The sequence below is a fragment of the Platalea leucorodia genome, assembly GCF_965183815.1.
Source record: "Platalea leucorodia genome assembly, chromosome: 6".
NCBI classification, from domain to species: Eukaryota; Metazoa; Chordata; class Aves; order Pelecaniformes; family Threskiornithidae; genus Platalea; species Platalea leucorodia.
The window spans coordinates 7,402,393-7,430,321 of NC_138828.1; the positions used below are offsets into that span (position 1 = coordinate 7,402,393).

Sequence of the window (27,929 nt, forward strand, 5' to 3'; positions counted from 1 at the left end):
CGGTTCCTCTAGCTGGGCTTTTATCACAGTCAGATCTCGGTATAGTGTGTTCAAATAGAAAATGTTTTTCACTAATTCCCAAAATAATTTCTGGGATGCGAGCAGAAGGAAGGAGAAGTTCCAGCCTAGTTCATTTTTGGAAACACTGATACTCTTGCACCAGATGAGTCACATCCTTCGTTCGGACACCTGATGGACGTATAAGCAGTACCAGCTTGCGACATCCTGCTTGTTCCTTCTTTAGCTGCTGCAATTCTTTGGCAAAAGTCGTCTTTGTCTTTCTGCATCCCGAGAAGGTGCGAAGCTGTTTCTCAGCTATTCCTCATTTTTGATGCCTGTGTTGCAATGATCTTGCTTCCTGTTACAGAAGTTGAGTCGTTCTTAAAAATCCCTCTTTAGTGGAACTGTGGATGAAAGCACAGTGTTGCACAGAAAAATAGTACACATCCGGGCTCACTTCTAATTGCTCTTTTTTAAGTGAGGGGGTTTGCAGATGCAGGTTTCGCTGGAAATAATGGTCATCCAGAATAGAGGAAAACCTAGGGATTTTGGGAGATCCAATTTCTTGTGTTCTTCTGTTACTGCAATGGTTGTGTGTGTTTTTAGCAGAAATCAGATTGAATTGCACTGCCTGTGCGAGCTGGCGTGATGGGATGGAGCTGCAGGGAACGGGCATGTATTTTCTGGGAGGGGGAGGAGAAAGGACCACATGTCAAGCTGCCGGCAGTCCCAAGAGCTCATCTGAGTTGCTGTGTGGGCCTTTTCCCCTTTTTTAAGTGATGGTTTAAATAAGCAAAGTTAGGTTTTTCAGAGGGAGATGGTCTAAAAGTGGTTGGAATAGAACAGGATCTTCTGTGAGGTTTAGGACAACATGTACTTTGCTTCCTTTTCCTCCTCCTCTTCTCCAGAAAAATGGCAGTTCCAACAGAGTGTTTAGATTTTATTTTTTTGTGCCTCAAATACCTAAGTCATGTAGAAGGTATCTGGTGGACTTTTCTATGGTATTTGGTATAGTTTCTTGTCTTGCAGTATGGCCCGTCCTGAGTAGCTAACGGTTGAAAAACCTGAACTTTGAGGTACAGTGTCACAGACGCTCCTGTTAAAGTCAGGCTGAAACGCAGCAGAGATGCAACTGCCTGGCTCCGCTGTTGTAACCACGTAGAGGCTTGATTCATTTCGTGTTCTGAATGCAATGACAGGAATAAGCAGGGAAGGAAAAAGAAGAAAAATAGTAAACAGCTCTTCTGGATTTAGGCGGAGGCCACTTTTGGCTTATAGCTCGAAACGAGCTGTGGGCAAAGGGGAAAACATTGGTGTGTTAATCTGAACTACTGGATTTGATCTGTGGCTAGAAAAATCAGTTTAGACTTCGTGTTAATTCACGGGCAGTAGCTAAAAGCTATGTGATGTGACCTTACAGATTTAAAAAAAAAAAAGACTTGTCATTTTTTTAAAATGATTGATTGAAATAAACCCACTTTTCATGTTTCTAATGTGTATAACACCAGTTGTTGTGTCTTTGCTATCCTGATCTACTTTCACAGTTCGTTCTGTTTGTTTATTCTAACCACTTGTTGGATGTATGATGTAAACTAATTGATACTTTTCTGTTGGGAACCGCTAGAACATTTAGCGAGTGATACAGTCCTGAATGGTCTTAATCATTGTCCAGACTCGTGCCTCGCTGACAATCTAGCTGTATAAAACTGCATGCATTCGATGTCCGATGCTGTTCTATAAACATTAAGAAATATCTCCATAAGAAAATTGCCATGAAAAGTTCCCATTTCGTATCAGCAGTTGACCGTGCCATAAGTGGTCCTCAAGGAATTGTATGCATTTTTAAATTGCTTTTTGTGGAATGAAGATAGAATAACTCATGCTTATAGCTGCCAATTTTGACAATAGCTACTTACTTTGTAATAAGCATTTTCTTTGATGAAAAACGGGATCCAGAAGCTAGGGGTTGAAAGTTTACGATCTTCACTGCAAGCTGAAGCTCAGGCTTTCTCTGGGTTTAGGTTTGAAGCAGGAGGCTTCACTGTCAAGTGCTGAAATACCACGATGGCTGTGACAACTTACTTTTTTGTCTTTTTTGTTCGCAGTCAAACTGCAACTTCAAGCAGAAGAGAGAGGAGTGGTGTCAATCAAAGGTGTAAGTGCAAATCGCTTTCTGGCTATGAAGGAGGATGGCAGGTTGCTGGCCTTGGTAAGCAGCGGGGTTTTTTTATGTTTGTGTGTGTGTGTCTGTCTGTATTGGTAGGTCCTCTCCTCACTCTGTATTGAGGAACCTCTCCTCCAGCAGGACGTACTCAGCTACTCTGTGTGTGATTCATCAGGGAGAAATTAGCTCTGCACAACTTCTGTCAATTAATTGAACTATGAGCTAGGAAGAGATGGGTATGTCTGCCCCCACCTAGAAGCTGTGAAGTTTAACTAGAATGGCCTGTCTGAGAGAGAAGAATCATAGTGATCATGTATAGAAGGAAATTACGAGAACAAATGAAGAATGAAGTCTCTCCCTTTTTCCCCCCATGAGTAATTTTCTCCTCTTTCACTTATTTTCACATCAAGTGATTGTAAAGACCCTTTTAAAGTAGGAAGTAAAGCCAGGTTTTTTTAAATTTTGACTTTTATGGTTTTGATAGTAATCTGTGTATATTGTTTTCTCATTTTCCTCTTTGTAAAGAATTGAGGTTTTTGGTCATGTATACTTCCAAACAAGAAAACTGGCAAGAAAACTATTTTTGAAAATGTGATGATAAAATAATAAAAAGTTATTAAATGTAGGTAAATTAAACTAGTCTCTAGTGAGACTAGTTTTAAACTCCATGCATTTTATTGGTATCAGCTTAATTTTTAACTGTGTTTTAAAGCCAATATGTTTAGCAGACGCTGAAAGTTAATAAGGTCTGCTGGAGCTAGGTTATAAATTTTGCTTTAAGTGCTGCAGTTACATTTGTTTTGAAGTAAGTGAAGTACCACTGCAGGGCATCCTTGTAGAATTTTAGTTTGAAATAATCCCTGATGCTTCGGTACCTTGGAGGCAGCCCCATTCAGCTTCTGTGCAAGTCCCCACCAGTAACAGGTGTTAATAATAAAGTGAATTCCTAACCCCAGCTGAACTGCAGCTAATGAAAGACCCGTGCCAAGGGCTGCAGAAATTGCTTCTGATTCTCCTCAGTTCTGCCTCTGCCGAAGTGAAATCACTCTGACGGCAAAGAAAACGCTTCAGCAGTCGTACGTGAACAGGGATCCCTGGTGTGCTCCTCAGCACCGCGCGTCTCTGGCTCCAGGAAGCCCGTTTTGTTTATGCCTGTGAATACAGTTAAAGAACTTGTTTCAAGTTACAGCGTTATTTACTCGGATGTTGCGTGACAGCTCAGTTGAAGAAAATGTGAGTGGTCCACTGTGCTATTCTTGAATGAAGGATAATTGGGAATTTCCTGTGGTGCTGGTGTGGTGGCATTCGGCTTCCTGTTCAAATTGCCCTCCTTACCCCGAGCGACAGTGAATGGTCAAAATAGGGTGTTTAGCACCATTCGTAAAACTATAAACACCTGGGCGAGTTTATATTTGGGATTTCCAACCTCCTGTCGCATGGTGGGTTTTGGTTGTAGAACACGCTTCCCGTGCAGCTACGTGCAGCAGGTGCATCTGCTTAGGTCTCGTAAGGCGGTGTGCTTGGGAAGCGTCTGCCCTTCACTCGCAGTTACCCTCTCAAAATCTGGGAAAGTTGGGTCACTTTGTGCTTCGCACTTGAGTTTATAAAACACTTGCTTTGCTTTGCTTTGTTTCTGGAAGTGGGTATAACTTGAAGTGTTTACTGCAAACACTACTTCTACAGCTCTTCATTTTCGCTATTCATAGGTATATATTCATATTCACTCTCTACTCTTAACATTTTGTTCTTCAGCCAGCCTAATGAATACTTCCACAATTTCACAATCATTTTCTGCAGCACAGGCAGTGTTTTCTCCGTGAGGATTTCTGTACTGACTTCCAACAGTTTGCGGCCAGTTATGCCTCTACTGTTTTCTGCCTATAAACGCGTTTGTGAAACTGTTCCTCATTGCCAGCATTTGTTGGTTTTTTGTTTGTTTGTTTGTTTTTTTTTCAGTTTGAGCAGTGTTGTGTTTCAGTGAGAGCTTGAAAGAGCATATGCTGGAAATCTTTGCGGGTGAAGCGATGTCGTCAGTGCACATGAATTCGTATCTGCTGAAATCTTTGGTTATTTATTTCAAAACATTACGGAACTTTAATTTCTAAACACCTATTTAGTCCTCTAATTCACTAGTCACTCAAGTACTATTCTGTCCTTCATAACATCTGTTTTGTTCTTTTTTTATTACTTTTCAGTGTCAAGGATCAATTTGTATAGTGTCCTTGTTCTGGAAATATATCAACACCTTCAAAAATACTTTCGCAAATTATTATTCAGTCCTGTTTTTTCATCTAGTTGGATGTTTTTGTAATTACTTGGTTGAGACATGTCTTCATGGTTTGTTCTGAGTTGGGTTTTGCAAAATGATCTATTGCATAGCCAGCATATCGCTGCTTACACTGGCGATTTGCGTGGTGGTGCAGCGGATTGCGTTCCGGTCTTGAAAGCTGGATGATACGGCTTTTAATTTAGCAGTTTCGTCCTCTGTTCACTAGCAGACTCAGTTGTTGTGGGGGCGAGGTAATCGTTACCAGTTCAGTCGCTGGAGGAAATGGCTGGTTATTAATGCAGCTAGTCAAAGCCTCCCCTTGGAAAATGCTGTTTTAACTAAAAATATTTGTGCAGAAATGTATCTGTTCCATCAGATTTTTAATGGAAAAATTGAAACGCTTCACTTCTGATATGGCTTATTTTGACTTTCCAGTATCATTTAATTATAATAATGAAATATTTTCACGTTAAGGAATTAAATGTGTTTGATTATTTCATTTCATGAAGAAATTTCTCAAAATTTCCCATAAAAGAAAGAATTGCACTTTTGACTAGCTTCTGTATTTCACAAGAAATAATGTCTTATTTAGGAATACAACCTGTTCGTTCTGTCTGTTGTGCTTATGTGGTTTCGCTATGATCGGGCAGGTTTTGCCAGACTGAAGGACTGGACTTGAAGGGAAATTCTTCTCTTTTGATATTATGGATTAAAATTGTGGTACAAGAACATTTGTGAGAATAACCTTCATTTCCTGGCCCTTTCATGGTTAGGAAAGGCTAAATGTGATCGTCACCTGCCTGGGGTCATATGCTATCTGCTGTGGTAGTTACAGGTTAACCCTCTGGTTTCAGTTTTGAGAGTGAACAAACTTGAGGAATTTTAATTCCTAATCTGAGTCCAAAATGTCAAAACTAGTTAATTGGCAAAATGTGATGCTCCGGCAGATGCAGTTTGCACTGAAAAATCAATCAGTGGGTGGCATTTGGCCGTGCAAATAAGGGGGGAAGAAGTTTGTTGGAGGAAGTTTCTGCCTCTTTGGGTCAATTAATCTGCCCTGGGTGAATCACCTTGAGGATTTCGGCGGTCGTTACGGTTTGGCTCCTGTAAGCGGTGGCACACGGCAGACCGTAGTACCAGCACGGCTACAACCAACGTTGCTAACATTAAAAACTCCTGCACTCTGTGTTTTATTTATTCAGACTTCTCCTGGATGGAGGTCTTGCTTGGCAGCAGACAAAATACTGGCTGGTGGCAGGGCAGGCGCCGAGTGGCACTCGCTCCCTGCCGCTGCCCCAAGTGTTTTCCCTTCTTTTATTCTTTTCACAAAGGGCTGTAGAGTTCGGGTATTTTATGATGTGCTGCGAAAGCTTTCACTGCCAGATCACCGCTTTGAATGCAGCCTAGACCAAAGCATATTTAAAAAAACCCATTGATACCCAGGGTTTTTCCAGGGGCTGAGGTTCACAACGCGGTGGCCGGCATCCCACTCCTGCTGGACAGCAGTCCAGCTTCTGAGATGTCGCCTTTGGCAGATGTTAAGGAATACATAGCTCATGAAGCCTGAACTATCATTTGTCACCTAAGTGTTCGCTTTGATGTTAAAATTACATTGGCAGCGTACTGTAGGAAAGCACTGGTCTCACGTATGCTTTGTGGAGAAATAAGGACTTGAGCGCCCAGAGTGAATCGCGTGGCACCTTTCAAAAGATCTTTATGAATGTAAAAACAAACAAACCCCACATCTTTTTTCTTTTTACCTATCTTTTTCTTTTTTGACCGTTTTTTATTATTTTTTGTAACACCTATAAATTGCCTGACAGTCTGTTTGAGGAGTTTTATCTATTTTACTTTTTAAACCTGAGAAAGATGAGGAAGGCTAAATAAAAACAACGCACTTCTGAGTTGTGAAGCGGTTGTACTGAACTTGCCTAAACTCTGCTTAAAGTTTGGTTTTGTTCTTAAATGCTTCTTTTCTTTATACAGTTTCTGTGCCCTCCGAAGGCTGCTGTAATCCCTTTCAGGCTTGGATCTGTGGCTTGAGATGATTAATGCATCTGTTTCCACATTTTGCTGGAACAAAAGGCATTAAAATACGATTTATCTTGAGAAAGATTATTTAAACTACACATCATATGAAAATTGTTAATTTGATTTCTGCTATTTGAAATGTAAAAATATTAGTGAGCTACAGAAATGAGAAATTGCATATGGATTTTTCTCTTATAAGTTCTTTTCTTTGGAAACGAAAATTCATATTTGAAAATGGTTGAAGTGGAGAAAAAAACCCTTCCATTTGAAGACATATGTTTGGAGACAGATCACTTTATTCCAGACTGCAGCTGAATGACTTAATTGCTTGTAGCTACAGAAACTTGGCATATACGAGTTACTCTTGTATGTTTTCGTGCATACTGTGTGGAGTCTGGTTGTTCCAAGCTCCCTTTTAGTTGGATACTGTGTATATTCGTTAATATTAACAGAACATTGTAACAAAGAGTAGCCTGCTCATTTGGGGAATTGCTTCACAGTCCCCGTCTCCTCTCCAAGATTTTAGATGCTTTCTTGCTGATGACTAGCTTTTCTCCTCCTCCGGCATTCCCACATTTTTCTGGGTAAACGAGTATGACTGAGTTGCTGGACTGACAAATGGTGTATATGAAAACAAAGTGCCCCAGCGCTCCAGTAAGTTCCTGCGGTGTTGAACTTCTGCCATCTTTATATTTGAGAAAATAACTTCTCTTGGCTTGAAGCGCCGATTCTGCAGGCAGGTTTGCCACTGTGACCGCTACGAGAGCAACGCTGACAGGGCTTCTGTTGTTGCGAATACGCCGTGGGGCAAATGCAGTTAAACGCCGATAGCAATCCTCTTCCTACAGAATGAGATCCTATTTGGAGCTGTTTGTACGTCCTCTTATGTTTCGGATACAGAGGAACCGCGTGGTTTCTTGGTGGATTTCAAAAATTGAATAAACTTTCCTGTTTTCTGGTGACTGTGAACAGCTATAAATACTAGTCAGAGTTAAATGAGCTTGGTTTCAAGTCCCCCAGGCAATAATAACTATCCAGGAGAATTGGTGGGTTAAAGTCTTGCAATAGATACTGCCTACCTTGCATGATCTCACTGACAGGCACGGGATCATTTGAAAAGGAAGACTCTTTCTCTTGGGTATGGTCACCCCGAGGGAGCGGCGGTTTCTGCCGTGCGCAGAGATGTGCGGAAGAAGGTGTATCACGCTGTATTCACCAACGGCAGGCTTACCTTTTGAGGGCTTTATATGATGTTGCGTTTTTTCTATCTGATGGCGATCCAATGCAGCGTGCAAGACAAGACAGACATAGGAATTCCCTGTATTGAGCTCCCAGCCTCCAACCCCTCTCGGCTTTGGGGCCTTCTCAGCCAAGAATGGTTTTTACCCATTTAGTAAATTTCAGTGAATTTCTTTTCCATGAACTTGTGCAAAAGTGACTTGAATCTGTGTGAGCTGGGGGAAACCATGACTGGTAAGGAGCTGCACAGCTCAACTTTTACCTCTTGTGTGAAGAACCACCTTCTTTTTTATTTGTAGGTGTGAAGGCACGTTAATTCCCTGTAGGTGGAGTTGTTTTTGAAAGCTTACTTCCAGAAGTAGAATAATTCCATAGCCGTACTTGATCTGATAAAAAGGTTGGTTTGAGGAAGGCAAGGGAAATACTCCCTTTTCTCTTACATCCTGCCTTTTTTTTTTTTTTTTTTTTTTTTAAATTATAACCGAGGAGGAGATGGCAAAACTGCTGAGCTTGGAAGTCAGGATCTATCAGTAAGTGCCAGGGGACAGAGTTCTCAATTTGTTTGACCGAGTTTCAAATCAGAACAAAGAATTAGATAGTGAAAACAAACCAGAATCTGCTTGGTCTGTGTTAAAGACAATAAATGAATCACAGATAAAAGCTGTATTTTAACAATAACTCTTTCTTTAAACAGGAAACATGTAATGTGAATTTCTTAAAACCAAATGTCTTGCTAACTTATGTTCTTGGTAAGTTAGTCCCATGAATCTGAAGAATGATTTGTTGTGATGGAATATCAATAATCCTTTTCTTCTTCCCTTTTAGAAATGTGCAACAGAAGAATGTTTCTTTTTTGAGCGTTTGGAATCTAATAACTATAACACTTACCGATCACGGAAGTACTCGGATTGGTACGTGGCACTGAAAAGAACTGGACAGTACAAACCTGGACCAAAAACTGGACCTGGACAGAAAGCTATCCTTTTTCTTCCCATGTCTGCTAAAAGCTGATTTCCATGGCGGATTCCGAGCACATATGCCACACTACACTAAAGACGTCAAGTTTCTTACTCCTCTCCGAAGTAGCAAAAATATAAGCAATTATTTGCTGATATTAACTACTTTTGCAGATACCAGATTAAAACATGAATGTTTCATACTGTCTTTATATCGCTCTTTAAGCCTATTGTGCCAGTGTGCGTGGAGGTAAAATTACTTGGAAAATACATTTTCAGGATCAATAACACTTGTTTTCTGCTAGATATCTATGTAGAGCTATTTTATTTACCTTATGTTTGCTTTACAGAGTAAAGGAAAACAAATCTGATGCACAGTTATAGCAATATTTACCTTTAAAATAATTTATCTCTCTGTAGCTTATTAGAGAATAGAATAAATAATTACCTTCTAATAATTACCTAAAAAGAAGTCCTTGGATAATTTTAATATGGTCCAAATAACACTACAATAATAATTCTAAATTATTAATATAATGAAATGTGAACCGTATTGCTATCATGTAATGTTTCTATAGGACTCGGGCAGCTCCCTGTGGTACAGTTTGTAGAACAGGCCTGTGTAGACAGCTGGGAACTCTCTCATGGTTATATCGATCTTATCAAACCCTTCCCGGTACCCGTAAAGTAAGAGTTTGGCTACATTGCTGGTGATGGGAGTAGCGTGTTTCGTCCTAGCAAGCTCACCGAGGTCCATCCATTCGCACCTCAGGCACTCCTGCTGGCAGAAGCTGATGTTGAAGGAGGAGGGCTCCAGGCGACAGATGATGTACATATCCGACTTGCCAAAGGCTCCGGGGTGTCTGTGTTGCTGTCTTACGCTTAGGATGGACTTGAACTCTGACTTAATGCCAGTCTCTTCGAAAACCTCTCGAACTGCTGTGTCTCCTAGGTGAAAAGAGCAATCCTTACAATACGCCTAAGAATAGCTTAACCCTCTTTAAACCTGTTGATCACGGAAAATTTCTAACTCCAAGCGTTTTCTGTTCTGCTTTGTAAGCTTTTCAGAATGTAAGCCTGTTTGTTTCGACACAAGGATAAGCTAATTTTTTGGTCGCTGAACAAAACTAATTGCTACATGCCTTTCTTGTGTATATCCTACAAAATAGGAAAGTAAGAAACTTTCGATAATGCTGTACAGGGTGTGGTTTTGAAAGAGACATTCTGATGGTCGCTGGCTCTGCTGATCTCTTAATCCAAGATAGCATTGCACCCTCTTTTCAGTCCTTTGAATCTTAGCCCCCGTCTCTCTCCTCGCCTCTACCCAGTTTCAGGTTCAGACCCTGTGCAGCTGAACACCTGTACGTATGTCCGATCCCGTGATCAAATCGCTTCGTTTCACTGCCCTCTGCCACAAGGTGTAACAAAAATGGGTAAAACTGTTGTTTGCAGAAAGTGAAAGCTGGCACTGAGTCCTTTTCAAAATGGATCTTAAGTGTCTAGTGACATTTGAAATATGCCATAATACCAGTATAGCATGTAGCCGGTTCTTGCAGAAAACATGCTGCATCCATGCTGCACGTGTACGTTTTGCGTACATCAACCAAAGCGATGTGTTAACATTCCTCGTTACGAAAGCAGCCGTAACTCCGAGGGTCTGTGTGCTGCAATTACAGCCAGACGACTGCCCACTAGCCCGTACTCTTCACAAGAGATTTCTCTCTTGAATAGTAACTTAAATTGAAGAGCCCAAATGGGATTCCTGATACTCTGCTTATTTCTCCAAATTCTGCAGTTTCATTGTAGTCAAGTGAAATCCTACTTGCCTGGGGTAACTACTGGTAGGTAGAATACTAACTTTTTCCCAATCTATGTAAACTCACCGTTGTGTCTTGTTTGAGTGGTAAATGCGTATAGCTGTTCTGCAATGTCACCTGCTTCAGTCAGTTCATTTTCAGTAAGAAATGAGTGTGCTGGCTTACTTCCAAAAGCAAAATACATTTTTTATAAGACCAATCTCTACGTTTGCCTTCCCGTGGAAGCTTGTATCTTGACATGTCAGAGGTGAGCAAACCAGACATTTTAGGGGTAGCTTCAAATATTGGAAACGATTTCAGGACATGCAGTGGCTAGCAATACATAAGCAATATGATTCATCCAGCAGAGGCCAAACAACTGTATGTTAATGGCCCTGATTCTGCACATACTTCTGCCTCGGCTCAGCTCCCATCGGCACCAAGTATACAGAGGTCTTTGTGGGACTGGAGACCCGTTAATACATGGTGCCTGCAGGACATTTCTGTTAGTGAGTTTATTATGGTATTAATTAGTCAAAAGGCTACTGCATGTGGGGAAGAAGTACACGGGGGAAGATACTCATTTACCATTACTGACCCTTGGAGAGCCAGCATTTTATGTTGCCCAGAGAGGCCTCCATGGTCCTCTCTTCTAAAATGGTGGTTGCGAAGCAGACTCCCTGTGGCAAGTGGCTTTATTATTAGGCAAGGGGCTGTATTACACAAAAGTGGTCAAAGCAGGTAAACAACTGAGATCAGGAGGGATGCTGAGGCAGGCTATGGTAAGAAAAATGAAATAATTAGGGATTTTATTTAAGCTTTGAGCTTTTCTTTTAGATAAAGTGCCTTTTTCTGTTTCCCTTTTATTTAAATGTGTGTGTATATATATAGATAAATATATAAGACAGTTACACTAGAAGAAACACTAGGGCTTGAGTTTCAGAAATATACAAAAATGTGTGCACTGTGCTTAATCTGCGTTACGGAACTATTCAAATCACTTGCGCAAGTCAGTTTGTACTCATTAAAGTAGGCAGCCATATATTTTGTCACTTCGTATAATCACAGGATCTTCAAGCATTGTAATTGTGAATCGTAATTGTAATTTGAAGTTTAGTCCCTTGAATGACTGTGAGTTTATAAGGTTTGATGTAAGGATAAAAAAAGTAAAATCAAGCTCTGTTATATTTTATGCTTCACTAATTTATATCTTCTTGTAATATTAAGATGTGATGCAGAGAATCATAACTTTTATTACTACATAGTTCAGTAGTGGCAGGAGGGGAGCTGCAAGAGACTTGTTTCCTCCCAGGTGTTTCTCAATACGTACATCCCGGCTCCAGCCGTAATCCCACTGGCTTACTCAGTGTTCCTCTGGGGAAGCTGCTGCCAGCGCTGGTCAGTCTTTTCCCTCAGTACAACCTCCCCGCCCAGTATCTCCCAGAAGCGAAAGGGAGCCTGGCTTGACAACACACACAGCGTCTGGGGTTCTTCTGAAAACATCAGTCTGTTTCACTCTGTTACATGTATTTGCATTGTCAAGCACGTAATTTTGATTTCTCTCACCGTGTTTGACAAAAAGACTTAGAATGTGACTCACGAGTTACGAAAACTACAACTCAGACATATCCCGCTAACTAGAAACCTTCTCCATGTATTGAAATAACGAACTGGAATACGAGCCCTCCACGCATTGTTGTAGGAAGGCTGCGAGAAATAGTAGGTATTTCCAAAGTATGAAACAAGTCAGGAAACCTGGGCTCGATACCCAGTTTGCCAGAGCTGCTGCTGGGCAACGTTTTTGAGTTATTGAAATGATATATCTGAATACTGATGCGGGGCTAAATTAATGTGAGCAAATGTAGCTTCTGAAAACAAGACCTACCTAATATCTGCAGCATAACTTAAGAATTAACCAGTCTGTGGATCATAATTTTGAGGGGTGAAATACAAGGAGAAAAAGCACAATTTTCTCGTTCTTTATAAACACCCTCGTTCATTCACCTCTGAACATAACTGCAGCAGTGTTTGTCATCGCCTCTGCTACGCGGGGCAGAAACGATAGGTTTCCTCAGATCAGCGTTGTGTTTTAATACCGAAGTGCCTCATGACTCGGGTTGAAAGTAGGTGCCCCTGAGACTCAGGCGCTGCACTTAACGCTGGTCCTGTGCCAAAGAGCTCTTTGTCTGAACAGCTCGAACAAGGGGGGAAGGAAGCAAGTGTATTTATTTGTTTTGCACATAAAAATGGAGAGGTGGAAATTTTTGCTCGGTACATCATGAAGCCCACTGCCCTGGATTCCAGTGTGAGCCGAGAGCTCGCTGTTTTGGTTTTATTTGGGTTATATACTGATTACCTTAATCCTCCGCACTTTTGGCTCATGTTACAGCATATCCAACAAGCCTACAAAAAACAAGCTGGCTTCAAGCACTCATTTAAGAGAAATTGTGGAAAAGGGTAACTGTTACAAATAAAAAGCTCCTCTGCCCTGAACACCATGTTACCCTGTTACCATTACGGTCAGGGGACCATGTCACTTCATCTATTCACCATTAATTCAAAGAAGCGATTAGTCACAGGAGTGATGTGGGTCACGATGTATTTCAGTATCGTTAATGTCTTTCTAAGTCTGTTGATGTCTGACCTGTTGTCCTAGGACTTACCGATGTCTTCGCCTGGATTAGACAGACCTCCTGGAAATTTCCACGCATTTAGAGTCTGTATTGGAGGAAAAAAATATTAATGAAGTATGCAGCCTGTTTTGTACTCACTCATACGAAGGAGACAATTAACGTGACTTTTTTTTCTTAGAGTTGCAGTATTGTAATTACTCTTACAATCATCGGTAAGGCTTTAAGTAGGAACTTCTTTGTTCTTGCTAATGTGATGATCGGAGATATCTACAGTCTGTATGAAATATTGGAACAAAACATCTACTGATTGAAATTACAAACTGTCTAACAGTCATTAGACAATGTTGCTGCTAGATAACTAGATAGAGTAGTTGAATATTAAAAAAAAGCTGCTATAGACTATATAATCTTATATTTAATCACGAATGTATTCCACTTCCATGGTTTTGGCTTTTAAAAATGTATATATATTTAATCTTACAAACAGGTATTATGATTGTAGTACTGTTCTATACTGCACTGGCTTTAAGATGACTTTTTGTGTCTGTAATAACCATTTAGTGTAACTTGTCATTTGTTTTCATGGAATACAAAACCCTGAGGCCTTGTGTGTGATTTATATAGAGAAGCATTTATTGAATTGCAATAAAGTTCAGTACTTAGAACGTGAAGTGCAGACTTGGTGCTGTTATTGATACTGGTAAAGGAGTCCCCATTCCTACACCTCTTGCAAATTCATAAAGATTTGTAGGCTTTACCTTTATGTCTAGGTACCATTCTTTCTTTTTATTTCTTTCTTTATTAAAAGTTTACGGAGGAAGAAGTTAACCTTCAACTGGATATTAATGCAGTTAAAAAGGTACACTCGGGGGAAAAGAGAGAGCTTTTCTTTGTACATGCAGCATAGAGAGGGAAGTTGTGTGCTCTCCAGTGATTTGAAACCCCACCGACTACAATGGAAAATGTTTTTTTTCTGGGCACTCTTCAAGGCCTTGGAAAGTAATGGATTAAAAATAGTGCAGATGGAAAATACATATATTTGTCTATTGGCTTTCAGATTTGCTTTCAGTTCCTGGAAATCTTTGTGTGCTGTGGAATTGTCCTTTCATGATTAAACCCAAGCAGCTCTTAAAATTCTATTAGCCATTTAATTTTTTTTTTTAAGCTTTCAGGATATCGTTTGTATTAAAAGTCACTGTTTCAGGGAAATTGTTAATTTCGTGGGGAAGGAGAAGGGAGAGGAGTGGTGGAACTGACAGTGGGAAACAGACGCTGTCTGAGCTAACGTGGGTATTCATTCAGACGCCGCCTGAGCCACGTATGGGTGTTCATACACTTCGGGTTTTTATACTTAATTTTATCCACTCAAAAAAAGAGAGCTGGGAAGAGGGGAGTTGGAAGCAATTGTATTTTTCCCTTCACCTTCCTCACTCACTGTGCTAGGCATCAGCTTTGTTCTGGAAAGTTAAGCTGAAATAGTTGACTGGAATCTCCCCATCCCGCTTTTCGGAATGAGCTGGAGGGAAGAGTGGTGCCAGGCTGGTCCTCTTGTGTTTTGGGGCCCGAGGCTCAGGAGGCGATGTCTGGTGAGTATGGAATTGGACCTAGAACCCGAACAGAGCATCTGATGTCTCACGGTAAAACAGGATAGAGCGAGCTGCATTTAAAATGGCTGCGGGTGCGCGTTAACAAACCCGCAGCGTTAAGGAGCTAAACCTTAAGACTCCTGCGCTTAGGAAACTACTTTTTCCTTCTAAATATGCAGAATGTGCGATTTCCGTTTTTACTCTTTGAGACCTGTAGGTAAGCATGCAGTTTCAGAATTTCTGTGTGCATAAAAGGGAAAAAAAAAAGGTAGCATTTCAAAGGTTTATAATGCATTCTTTGTTCCTGGAGACTTGCTAGAACTGGAACCACTTTTGGAGCCTACAGCCTGCATGCTGGATTTATGCTTTAATTGGGAATTACTGAATATAAGCCTGAAAGTCCTGCTATAGAGAAGTCACTGAAATTTTACTTTATGAAAAGTAAAAATACAAAATTAATAGTTTACAGGAAACAAGAAAAGGGTGTTTCTCTTCCTCTGAGCTCGTGTTACAAACACAACGTGTCGTATGATTGAACCTGCCCATGAAAGCACCCTTTCACTGAAGGTCATTAACTGTGTTGTAGTTACCAATGAACTGAAGCGATGTTTTGGGTCCTGAGAAGAAATCTCTTAGTAGCTATTTCAGGGAAGACAGAGAAATGCAGCCAGTGAGATTCTGGCATAAGTTTAACCACGTAAAATGAAAATGATGCATCCAAGTATACTTCAGTTAGTGTATGCAAGTGTTGATTGCTTCCATGTTAAAATTGCAGTTAATCTCCCTGTACCAGAGACACTGGTATTTAATTTGCAAATGAAAGCATCACGGAAGCGAAGTATATTTTAAATGGAACAGCACAGGCAACTGCTAATGAGCTAGTGAGCTTTCTGCGCTTGCTGCATTAAAACCTAGGTTAGCCTGACAGGGGCTGGAAGACGTTACCAGTGAGGGACGCCTGGTTACCTCCAGCCACATCACACGGGCCACCGTCACCACGCTAATGCTTTCTGGTTTGGCATTCTCGGTAGCGAGGTCAGGCATCTCAGTTTGTGAGAAATTAATGATCTTTACACCTGCTGTACAAAGATGGTCTCCAGGTCACGGCCAACCATGTTCTTGCTTATTTAAAGCCACAGATATGCCTGGAATTTTCGAAACCAAACAGAATCAGAATCCTTCTCCCAAAACCTGCTTTGAGCCATGGGGGTATTCCAGAGGCCTGCATGGATCCGAACACAAGATCAGGGATTCTTGGGTCAGTTACAGGAGAGAACAGAAAACTGAAAGCAGAAAGGATGCTTAATTCTGCTCATTCAATCACCAGTTATAATTAACAACAAAGCCGTTGATTTTCAAAGTCTGTTTTTTTTCCTTCAAATGCAATACAGCAATGTGTTGATAGGCATGTTCCAAGACACACACAAGTTACCTATGACAATTTTGGACTGGAATGAAAAGAAAAAGATCTTTGTTTTATACTACAGAGTAGGCTTGTCTAAATGAACTTCTCTATTTTATAATCCGATAACAAACTTACCTTATTTCTGTCTTGTACGACCAACACCTTTCCAGTGCTTTCGTCTAGAACAGCACCTAGTAGAGAGATAATATTGAAAAAAGATTGTTAGACACCTACGTTCAATCTTAACAACCATAATTTAATGCATTTTGCGAAAGCACGACAAACCCCTAGTGATACTCCGTTTACAGTCAGCAAGATTTGTCCGGATGAATCACAGAAAGTGGTTTGTTGGTGGAAAACTGATACACAAAAAATACAAAAAAACGTTAAGTATCCTGTATAAAAATTCGAAGTTAGCAGTACCAAGATAAATACTTCCCACATTTAAGTTCCAGATTAGACAAGAAACGAACAGAATATTTGCTTGTGTTAATATGATCAGAACTAAAGAATTCAAGATCAAGATATCTTCCGAATAATCTAGCAAAGCTGCTTGCTTCAGCAGAGCTGTGCCTGTAATCTTGCTCAAATAACAGAAGTTTTTCCAGTGACTCTGGCTGAGTAGCCACGACGGGCAAGAACCCTCTCCAGTAAAGCTCGTGACAAAACTCCTGCCTGAGTGTTTTCTGGTTAATAATACACAAGGTTTAGTACTCAGTGGGCTGACTGTACTGACAATGTTCAACTGGTTGCCTATCAACTCCTACTGTACTACCCAGCTAGCAACTCGTGACAGGAACGGCACAGTAATCCGAGTCAATTTGTTAATCAAAAAGCATTGCTTCCAAGTGGAAAAGTGCCGCTTTCACTTGATTCATACATCCTGATTTATTTTTTTTTACTGAAAAGTTCAGCTTTTCCTTGTGTCCTCATGCTCAGCCCATGACTTTCTTCCCGCAGATTACAAGTTTTCCTACTTTTTAAAACCCAAGTGCTTTCATGTTTAATCATCATGTCACACTCATCGGTCATACTTTCAAAATGCCTTCCCTTTAAAACAGGTATTTTTCTCAGATTTTAAAGTGCGCTGTGGTGAGCAGAATGAGTACAGTGGTGCAACTTACCAGGCTCTTTTCCACATCAGTCATGCATGGGTTTCAAATTAGTAGGTAACGATAAAAAAATGCTTATGTCATTTTACAGCAGGAAGAAGAGTATATGGACAGATCCGTGATGATATACGCATTTAAAATGCTACTGGGAAGTATTTCCACAGAAGGGAATTATTAGGGAATGACTGTCCAGCTCAAAACATTCTCTGTTTTCTAATAATACATGGCAGACTTATGTGTAGGAGGAATATTTAGAAGATGAAATACCAGTCTTCCTTCAAGATATGTCAAAGGACGTGCTTTAAGAGGGTAGTCACATATCTGCCTCCCCATGGCTTGTGCCTTCATGATTTCATTCCTCCTGCAAATATTTAGCAATGTCCATGTTCAAGTACTGTACTGATTAAAAGAGGGAACAAAAGGACAGCAGGAGCAGCTTTGATGCATGCTGTGATTACAGGGATTATTTTCTAGAAAAGACATTCTTCGGCCAAATGGTTTGCTGAGACTAAGGAGGACTGCTGAAGGCAGGAAACTGCAGTTTGAATCCAACAGAAAGAACGATTCTCCTCTGTTCCCCAGAAATCGATGCCTGTGAATGTAATTTTTGGCAGTGAAATGCTCTGAAAGATGTCCAGAATCTCTGCTAGATGATACCTAAATCGAAAGCACGAAGAAAGGAAAAACACTATGGGGATCTGCTGTCTGGCCTCATTTTCCCAAGTGTCACTCAGGAGTCCCTCTGCGGAAGCTCGCCGGGCCACACCTGGTTAGTATCGGTCAGACCAGAGCTTGGCTGTGGGCTCTGAACTGTGGCTTTAAAAACTCTCCCTCTTGCTACAAATGTGGTACCTGGAGCTTTAAATCATCCAACGCCAGGATGACTTTCTGGAAAGGTTTACACTTGTAACCTAACCAAGTAATCGCTAGTACAACACTGCTTTGTTTTGAATGTTCTCTTTTGGGAAATAGGTTAAGAAAATTATTTTAAAAAACCCAAAAAACAACCCCTTAGACAACTCCCGACAATGAGTAATGGAGGGGAAAAATATCTTCATTCTACCTGTTTTATTTATGACTGATGTAAACATGTATCAAAAGATGTTCAGTGTTGAAAAGCACTTGTCATCCAGGTAATGAACGCACACATGACTGCTTGCGTTGTAAACATCAGCAGACAGGAATAGGTATTACTTTGTAAAACAACTTGGGAACTGCTTTTAAATCACTTTTGCGTCCTTGGACCATCGTAACCTATCTAACCCCATCTTCCTGTGCAGTTTTGACTTTATGCAGCTGCTCATTTTACACGTTTCCTTAAGTAGCAGGACTGGCCAAAGCTGATGATCATGTGTGTGTACGAGCGTGTGGAGACCCTTCTCTCTCTTCAACGACTTTGTTTCAACAACTAGATTAAAGTAGGTAGCAACGAAAGTAACAGCTGTGTTGTAAAGCTGATACCACACATGAGGGAGAAGAGAATGACTTTTACTTTTCTTCCTCTCCTCTCACTTTCCTGCTTCAATCTGTCTTCCTATGACATTGTTACATGGCATATTTACACACACATCACTTTCTGGATGGCAGACCACTTCCTTCTAGGAGGCGGAGAATTTTGGAAACGCTCTTCAAAAACATCTTAATCATTTCATACACCAGAAGCTTTTCTGTACCTTTACATGTTTGGAAAATCCTGCCGCCTACAAACAGATGCAGTAAGTTGGAAGACACATCATATATTCCACTATTTCTAAACAATAACGGCCAAGCCCAATGAGTAACATTTGCTACTCTCTGCTTGGCGACTTTGATCTAGTCTGGCAAAATATGACCTGACCTTGCTTATTCACACCTTTGTCATCACTTGGCTGGCTGATGCTGAGGCACTAGCCCTGGCCAGGCAGCGTTCGCTCTGTGGGAAACTCCAGACAGGACAAAAACCAGCTGCTGGTCTACTTGGCAACGCAGGCTCGCTACCTGTTGTCTGCTCCCTGCGCTGGCTTCCTGCAGGCTAGCAAACCACTCCCAGCGTCTCCGCTTTTTATTTTCAGGATGCTCAAGGGACTAAACCCTGTATTTAACTGATTGGCCACGGCTTTGAGATGAAGACTCTCATCAGCAGATTTGCTTCTCTTTACTGCAGAAACTTTCTAAAATGCAGTTTTTCGTGCAGGAAATAAAAATGCCGAGGGTTTGGCACATACCCACAATATAAATGCACATATTTAAATAATTTAATATTTCCATAATTAATTAAATTAATTAATTAAAAATAGAACAAAGCCCTTCCACTACCCAGGCTGTCCCTCCTGAAGGAGAAAGACAATGGAATAAACATATGCCAGGTGGTATCCACACAGCGTAGTGTATTCTTGGACTGTGTTCCAGATCCACTGAGAGTGAGTGGAACAGAGGGGAAAAAAAAATATTGCAGTCATGATTTCACACACAGAAATCCGTTTGTTTGCCTACAGAAATGCCCTTCTTAAGTCTTTACCTCTTTTAAAGAAACTCCCAATAATGAATAACAATGTATAGGTGTGAAAAGGGGTAGCAAAGAATACATACATTATATGTTGTGCAATTTTTAAATCTGTGCAATAAATTATGAAATCCATAAACCTGCATTTATGAAACTTTTTCATTCCTCAAGGTTTTTTCCTACTTGCAGAGTGCAAAGTGTTTCTCTCAAAGTACAACAGCAAATTATGCTTTGACAGTGCATTTTTTTGTATTTTCAAATGTTTGAGAATCTTTCAGTTATGATTTTTCTTGTATTATGTCCTTCCTGACAACCATCGGTATCACATCTATTACATGATTTTATTTTAAATAGCACTTTCAGCTATGCAAAACCTACTTCAGAAAAATCCCCTTTCAGTTAGTCATGTTTCCTCAAACATGCACGTTACAACCATAAGGAGTAACACGGTGCTTTTGCTAGGAGAATGCATTATCTTACTCGAGTTTAATGCCACATATTTTAATGGTGAGGTTTTCATACCTCAGGAAAACATGCTCTAACATGCCCATTGAAAAAATCCAAGCCTGTCTTCGGCTTCTACGCTGCCCTCTGCTGGCTTTGTGACTGAAAACTCCCACTACCGACAGTCGCAGCACGGTTTTGTAACTGAAGGCTTTCGTTTTTTCCAAAACTCACTTTCACCTGACCTGCTGCTACACAGAATAATCCAGCTTTTACGAGTTCTTCCTAACTAGATTTTTCAAATTGCTATTTATGGGTCTTAACAGCAGTTGGTGAAGTGACGTCCCTGCAAGCCGAGAACAAATTAGCCATGCTTGTGAAGGGAGAGTTTTGCTGTCTCTCTGCTGTAACTGCTGAGTGCTACAGTGTCTTTACGAGGGGTACTGGCACTGCTCCAGATCACACGAGATTACTGAGAGATGGGACAGGTAATTGCATATCTTTGGAAGACTGCTGAGAGAGCGAGGGCAAAACCATTCAAATTTGGTGAAGCTGAGTTCAAGTTGACTCTTCACCAGTTCCTTGTACTGTGCTGTATTAAAAAAACGGGGCACCATCTTACCTAGTTCCTTGGGAATTTCCTCAGTTTTTAGAGCAACTCCTTTCCAACTGTGGTTGTGGGAGGTCTAGATGGGCAAGAGTATGGTGTCTGGATACTTGTAAAATACATTCATTTGGGTTGCAGACTTCTAGGCACAGCTTAGGGCAGCTTTTGGACTGTTATAGTTTAGTTGTGCTAGCTCCTGAGCAATCCCTCTTGGGTCAAGTTTGACCTTAACTTGAGCATAGTTTAGCAGATGCATATATTAAGCATCTACAGTAAGGACAGGAAGCAGAGAAATGATTTTTTTCTAAGAAGTTCGTAGTTACTTTTAGAAAACTGCTTGAACCTTGAAATCCTACCTCTCTCACCTGCAAGGTGAAAGCCAAGATGTGTTTCTCAAGATGGCGTTCAGAAACAGTATTTGTGAGGTAAATTTTAAAGCTTTACGACCACATTTTCTTCTCCCTGAGCTATGTACAATTTTCTCAGTGGAACAGTTTTGAGAAACCTCTCTCTTTATTGGCCTGTTTTTAGCAATACGCACGGCATTCATGAATGACACGCTTCCCTTTGTAAAGCTGCCCGAACAGTAACCAGCTTGTTTCTAAGCGTTGGCTGTGCAGAGGAACAGTCGATTACCTACTGAACCTGGTCCTAAGGGCTTGTTCAAAAGGCGTTTCGTGGGTCCAACCGCTTTCGTAACTAACCTGCGACCCCCAGCTGGTGGGTGGCGAACCCCGGCAGCCTGCTGGGCCCTTCTCCCAGCCACAGCGTCAAGGTGGATGAGCCCTGCTCGGCGTGGTGGAAAGCAAAGCCTTGCGAAGCGGCCGCCGCCGCGAACCGGCTCTGGAGGATGGGGACGCGCAGCCAGACGGCGACGCGGCCTTCCTCCCGCCACCGGGCCACCGCGCCTGCAAGAGAGCGAGGGAAGGAGGGTAAGGGCAGCTGCCGCCGCTCGGAGACCCTCCCTCGCCCTTGCTTTGTCTGGTTTAAACCTCTTCGTGCACAAACAGGCCGGATTAATGCCTCAAAGTCTGTATTTTCACCTCATTCACCACAGGGTCAAACTCCCATCGGTGTGAGAAACGCGTCAGCGGCGACGGGAGGCGGCGGCGCCGCCATCTTGGCATTGTATGTGGTACGATTTAGTGTTTGCGCGGTACGATTTAGTGTTTACGCACACAACGACGGCTTTTGCGTGAGGATCTGCCATAAGGCACAGGGAAATGGATCTTTGCTCCCTTCCGTCGCCTCTGCCAGCGCCCGCCACCACACGGCCGCGGCTGCCTGCCTGCGTGTGGGGGGCGACGGCCGCCTCCCGCCCAGCGCGGCGGCGGCTGAGGGGAGTTCACCCACGGGCCGAGGCGCCGCGGCCAGACCCGCCGCCCCCCTCCCCGCCCGCCCCGCTGCCCCGGGGCCCCCGCCCGGCACTTGCCCCGCAGCCACCGCCCGAAGGCGGCCCGCTCCAGGCGGAGGGGATGGCGCAGCTCGGCCAGGTCCACGCTCACCCCCCCGAACTTGTCCGGCCGCGCCCGCAACCCCGCCAGGGCCTCCCAGCCTCGCACCCGGCGCAGCGCCCGCCACAGCCTCACCATGGCGCTGCGCAGGGCAGAGCCGGGCAAGGCGGCGGGAAGCGGCCGCCCCCGGGGCGGTGCCGCCCTCTGCTCCCGGAACCGCTCGGCGGCAGCCGGCGCGGCAGCATGTCCGCCTCCTCCAGAAGGAAGAGCAAGGGGCGGCCGGTCCCGGGCGGCGGTGGGTCCCCGGGGGCCGCCCCTCCCGGCGCCGCCGAGGGCGGGCCGCTGGCGCTGGGCGTCGCCGATGCCGTGGAGGCAGGTACGGGGGTGCGGGCGGCGGGGACGGGCTGACGCCGGCCCGGCGGGCTGAGGGCGGCTCGTTTAAAAATGAGTCCCTGCAAAGGCGGGCTGCCCCGTCCCCTCACGAAGCCGCGGGACCGGGGAGGGGTGTCTCTCAGGCAAGGTCGGCTGAGACCCCACGAAAGTTTCTTTTTATTGCGGTGTCGAGGAGTAATGACGGCCGCAGAAGGGTCCCGCGGGAAAATCCAGCAAGTAGCAGCGTGTGGCCGTGGTGTTTTCTGTCAGAAACGCTGTCCCGAAACGCGCGGTTCCCCCCCCGCCCAGGGTCCCTGCGCTTCCCTCACGTCTGGGCGCGACCTCCCCTCAGGGCTGGGAAGGGCTTCGTCACTTGTACCGATCGGGGAACGCGAGAAGTACCGACCTCATCCGATAGGTAGGGGGAAAAAAAAAGATGTGTTTTTTCTCCTGAAAACGTTAGGAGATGACAAAGTTCCAAAAATGTTGCGAAGAGCCCTCGCCCAGCTGTCGCTGAGCAGCATGAAGTCTGCGAACGTATGCATAGGTCGTCCGGTCTTGCTTACCTCTGCTGACGGGCGACAGGAGGTGAGACGCTTTCTGGTTCCCACAAGGGCTTTTCTTGTGCTTCCAGTGTGCTCCTGTTGTATTCAATAGGGACCAAAATGGAGCATGCGTTGAGATAGATAGCGAATGTGCTTCTTTTCCGTGTTTTCTACACTGTAGTTACATCTTTATTTTCAGTACTGGAAAAAACCCGTGCTGCTGATTTTTTTTTTCTTCAAGAAATTTATAAGTCGTGTGTGAATATATGTATTATGTGTGGTATATTATATATGCACATGTGTCTTTTATTTGCAAAGAAAGAGTACAGCCCTTTTCTCTTCTTCTTCATTGATTTGTAGCATTTCCTAGTCAGCACAGTGTATGCTTTTTTGTCATCTGCAGAATGTGTAGAGTCCTGGTGGAATTTCTTTATCCCCTTTGTAGGCAAAATATAACCCTTTCCTTGTTGAAAAGTGTCTTGGATCATATTTTAAGAACTCGGTGCTACTTGTATCTTACTCTGTGGCACCAGGTTTTAACCTAATCCTTCTTCCCCCCTCAGCGCATGTTTTTCATAACAAAACATTGCTTACTTTAACTGGAGGACTGGAAATGGGGGGGGTGGGGGGGGTGGGAAATCTCAACTGACAATTGTTTGCTTTGAAACTCTTCCTAGGTCTGTACTGCTTGGCCTACCACAGGCTTTCCAGGTGGGAAAGTTGGGCTGAGTGAAACCACGCAGAAGAACCTGAAAGTAAATCCAGGCGATGCCGTCACTGTGCAGCCTGTGACTGGTGCGGTCATCCAGGCAGAGGCAGTCGATGTAAAGTTGAGGTATGTAACTTGTTATAACCTAGTGACGTACCCTGAGGTGTCTGCTTTGCACTGCAGGCTCTTACCTCTCAGAAGATGCTATTTTTCTCTCTTGCTTCCATGGAATTAGTACCCAGACAAAGTCAAACATGTGCAGATGTTTGTAGGGTTAAGACTAAAGTTTAGTAACTGGGGGGCTAACTGCTGCTAACTGCTACCTCCTCTGTGGGCAGTGGAGTGGCTCAGCTGTTGTACAAAATCTCAACTGAAGAGTGGTGCTGTTGCGGAAAATATAATGACACTAAGCTCATTAGTCTTAAGAGATTTTTTGTTTTATGTTAAAGTAATGAATAGTAATGATAGCCCAGCACCTCCTGAAGCAGGGGTGAAGCTGCCTGCATTGCGTTTGCATTAGGCAAGGATGTATAACTGCATGATCAAGGCAGATTCTTTAAACTTTTAAGTCCCTTGTAAAGGATGAGGATAATCTCTGTGTGTAGAGTTGATGTCAGGTTAGAAGGAGCCCGTGTTGCTGCTGTTGTCTTTAGGAAGTATACTGCCAACTGCTATCTGAGAAGCTCTTGTTGAAAAGTCCTGTTGCGGTTAAGAGAACTACTGGCTGACAGGTTGGGGAGAGTGAAGTGATTTTTTTTTTTTTTTTTTAACCACTTCCCTTCAAAACTACACCTTTGTTATATGTGTGGTTTTGTGCTCTGCTTTTATTTACTGGAATATTTTTTAGGATTGGAAACTCTGAGGTATGTTTTTGGTTTTAAATTGAAATTCACCCAAAAAAGGAAGGAAAAGGTGCAAATCACAGTTGTCTTGAAATCATGAATGCTTTGAGGAATTAGCAGTTTACTGATCTGCTGAATGACTTCCTATATTTGTCATTCTCATAACATGCCACAGAGTCAGCATTTGGGTTGATGCAGAATCTGATTATAGTTATGTCCTAAATAAAGTTATTTTACAGTTACTTTTACAGTTACTTTTGAAGGTATCCCAACACTTTATTCTCTGTAAATTAACTTCACTTCCCTGTCAAACATCTGTTTACAAGCATGGCATTGTCACTGTCCATTTTAAGGGGGAGATGCTGTTTTCCAGCATACTGACTCTCAGAAATGTTGGTGAGGCAATCTTGCTTTTTGTCAGTAATATAACCAGTTTAGCTTTAATTACAGTTTTACTGGTTAACTTGGCTGCGCATTGTATGCCGACTTCCTGGCATCAGCTTGCTTTGCCCTCTGTGCCTCTCTTCTCACTAGAAAATGAAAAAAATGATATCTTTACAGCTTTTTGTTATGGCTAATTTAATCCTATAGGAAGTATTATTATTATTATTATTATTATTATTATTATTATTATTATTATTATTATTATTATTAAATACTGTTTGGTTATAGAGATGGTTGAAAACACTCATTTCATTAAAAAAACAACCCCACATTAAATTAAATAAATAAACCTAATCTATTTATATTTCCTCATGTTAATACACAATGCATTCTTTCTTTAAAGCTGTGACTTTTACTGAAATATAAGCTAAGGATGAGCTCAGAGGAATTGCACGTAACTTCTGAAATATTTATCATTACTGTAATTTTTTTGGAAACTGTTCCACAGCCAGAGTTTTCCCTCTCAGCCAGTCAAGAGTCAGGCTTCGAGGACTGTTATACATATGTACCACCAGATTAAAAGTCATATAAATGACTGCTTTTCTAGAATTACTCTAGGAAAGCAAACATGTAAACTGTAATTGGTCTGTTTTAAACCCGTTAATTTACTACAAGCCATAGTGCCATCCTATCATCTAAGAGTATAAATTATTAAAACAATAAACGGAAATGCCATTATTTGAGTACTGCCTAGGTTTCTAGACACTTTACGGGTGTAGTTCATTCTCTGCAAATTAATACCTCTGGGGAGTTGCTTGCATGCATCGTTTAGCTTTTTCTTCCAGTTAAAAAATCGATCCCCAACCTCAGACCCCAACAAGGTAACTGAGTATGTGTTTACTTGTCAGGAACAGCTATGATACTCTCAGAGCTCTCCTCTAAATTCGCATAATACCCTGCTTTCCCTCAAGTTGCTTTCTCGATCAGTAGAACTGAGAAACGGGTTTTCATTTCTAGGTTTAGAGCTCCCCCCGTTGATCATACTTCTATTTGCAGCAGCTGTAGCTGCTTTAAATGCCTTTGGTGCTGCTGCTGTTCAGCTCTTGTTGTAATGCTTCTCATCATACGGGTGTAAGTGCTTACAAAGGTTGTGGACATTTGCCTGCAAAATGGATGTAGTGAAACCTTTAGTTTGTTGTGAAAACAGAAGGGCTAATGTGTGAGGCTCGTACAGATTGGCTGAGGGGGGTAAACCCTAAGGAATTTTAAAAAGTGGTTTAATGGGCTTTAATAAAAGGTAAAGCCGCAAATGAAACAGGAAGAAAATTGTATGGATAAACCATCACTGAAAAATAATTGAATCACCACGGCCTTATATGTTGCAGCGCATCCAAGGAGCAAGGAGGGTTAATGACGTCTGTGCTCTCAGTGAGTTGTAAATGTGATGTGAAGTGTTTTAATGTGAACACCAGAGAAAGGAAATCACATGAGATGCCTTTTACCTTTCATTTGCTTTGGGCTAAGAGCACACACGTTCAGTCGTGTGTTAAATCTCAGTGATGAGACAGTGTTTGAGAAAATGCTGTAGGCCTGGCCAGGGCTGGTGAGGGAAGTGGCTTAAGGCTTACCTGCCGAGTCACTTAAACTCGATTAAATAAAAGACTAGAAAGTGCATTGTGAGGAAAACTTGTCCTGTTTTGATAGTGGATGTGTAGTGCTTAAGACATGCACAGTTTTGCAAGTGCTCAAGGTGCTAGTTTAATCAATAAAAGATGTGTATGTGTGTTTGCAGGGCTGAAAGAGACCTACCTTATCTGTAATTTTTTCAATTCAGTAAATGTAGCAATAGTCATTCTGCCTGGTGAGATGAGAAGCATGCATTGCATATGTGTAATCTTAAGAAATGATGAATATAACTTATGATATTGTTTATTTCAGCATTTTTTATGGAAAAACTAACTCAAAATTAAATATGTACGCTTCTTCGCTTCTTTTGTTACTATGTGTCTAATATCTTCAGAGTTAAGATGACATGATCTGAAGGCTGTAAAGTGCTCATAGAAAAGTGCTCCTCCATCTTTTGTGTTTGTGGGGTTAAATCATATACTGTAAAATAGGTGGTATTAATCATCCTTGCGCCTTAGTGGTGTGGACTCTGTTTTGGTTTTGAAGTAGTTACCTCTTGGAAAAAAATCTTTTTTTTTTTTTTTTCCTACCACAGGGACAAAGATGCCACCATTAATGCCGAGGAAATGTCTGTCTGTCTACTGAGAAACCTAGGTATAAGTTTTGTTGCTTTGCTTTTGACTGTTTAATTTTTGTCGTAGATCATCAAGTTTTGGATAGAAAAGCAGTTTCCTCTTATGTTCTTCATCAAGGGCTTATGGCAAAGTAGAGGACGTTATTCTGCTCACACTTCTTTTAGGGATCTCTTCTTTGGGCTAAATAATTTTGCCATGCTGTAAATACCTAATTTGCATTAATCGTGATTCCATTCCTTCTGTCCATTATACACATTGCTGGTTCAAGTTACAGTTGTTTAGCAGTCATTGCTGGCCTTCTGGCTGATACTGGGAGGCAGTTCAGAGTTTACTTGCACTGTGAAGAAGAGTGCAATACTACGCATTGAAAACAAGATAAGGGAACAGTATTAACATGAAATCCCATACTCTGAATTGTGTTTGGTGTTTTTTTTTTTTTATGCTGGTGTAAAAAAGCAAAATTGCTCTTCATTGAGTGGTAGATATGTATAAGTCAAGGCAAAAAAGCAAGGTAAGTTATTCAAGGTAGTGCTACTCAAAGCACTCACTAAAAATTGTTCTACTCAAAGGGAATCTTCTGGTTTAGGAATTAATAACAATATTGCTATGCTAAGAAGCAGGACATATGAACTGTATTC

General features: G+C 42.0%; 3 protein-coding genes across 3 annotated transcripts in view; 2 read left to right on the plus strand and 1 right to left on the minus strand.

Annotated features, from left to right (window-relative positions):
* FGF2 (fibroblast growth factor 2) overlaps positions 1-8,822 on the plus strand; it is a gene marked incomplete at its 5' end in the record, with an annotated part of 29,065 nt that extends 20,243 nt beyond the window's left edge. The window contains 2 exons of the mRNA XM_082315734.1: positions 2,106-2,209; positions 8,529-8,822. Coding sequence (XP_082171860.1) covers positions 2,106-2,209; positions 8,529-8,714 — 290 coding nt within the window. The 3' untranslated portion in view covers positions 8,715-8,822. The remainder of the gene's footprint in view (positions 1-2,105; positions 2,210-8,528) is intronic.
* A 20-nt stretch (positions 8,823-8,842) lies between these two features.
* On the minus strand, positions 8,843-22,316 carry NUDT6 (nudix hydrolase 6; the record flags this gene model as incomplete). The annotated part of the gene is made up of 5 exons (XM_082315733.1): positions 8,843-9,607; positions 13,119-13,173; positions 16,215-16,270; positions 21,429-21,632; positions 22,157-22,316. 5 exons carry the CDS (start codon positions 22,314-22,316, stop codon positions 9,219-9,221), a joined length of 864 nt encoding a protein of 287 aa, XP_082171859.1. The 3' UTR covers positions 8,843-9,218.
* AFG2A (AFG2 AAA ATPase homolog A) overlaps positions 22,300-27,929 on the plus strand; it is a 200,061-nt gene continuing 194,431 nt past the window's right edge. The window contains 6 exon segments of the mRNA XM_082315732.1: positions 22,300-22,343; positions 22,345-22,414; positions 22,416-22,554; positions 23,014-23,138; positions 23,773-23,930; positions 27,252-27,310. Of these exon segments, the coding sequence (XP_082171858.1) occupies positions 22,315-22,343; positions 22,345-22,414; positions 22,416-22,554; positions 23,014-23,138; positions 23,773-23,930; positions 27,252-27,310 (580 nt within the window). The 5' untranslated portion in view covers positions 22,300-22,314.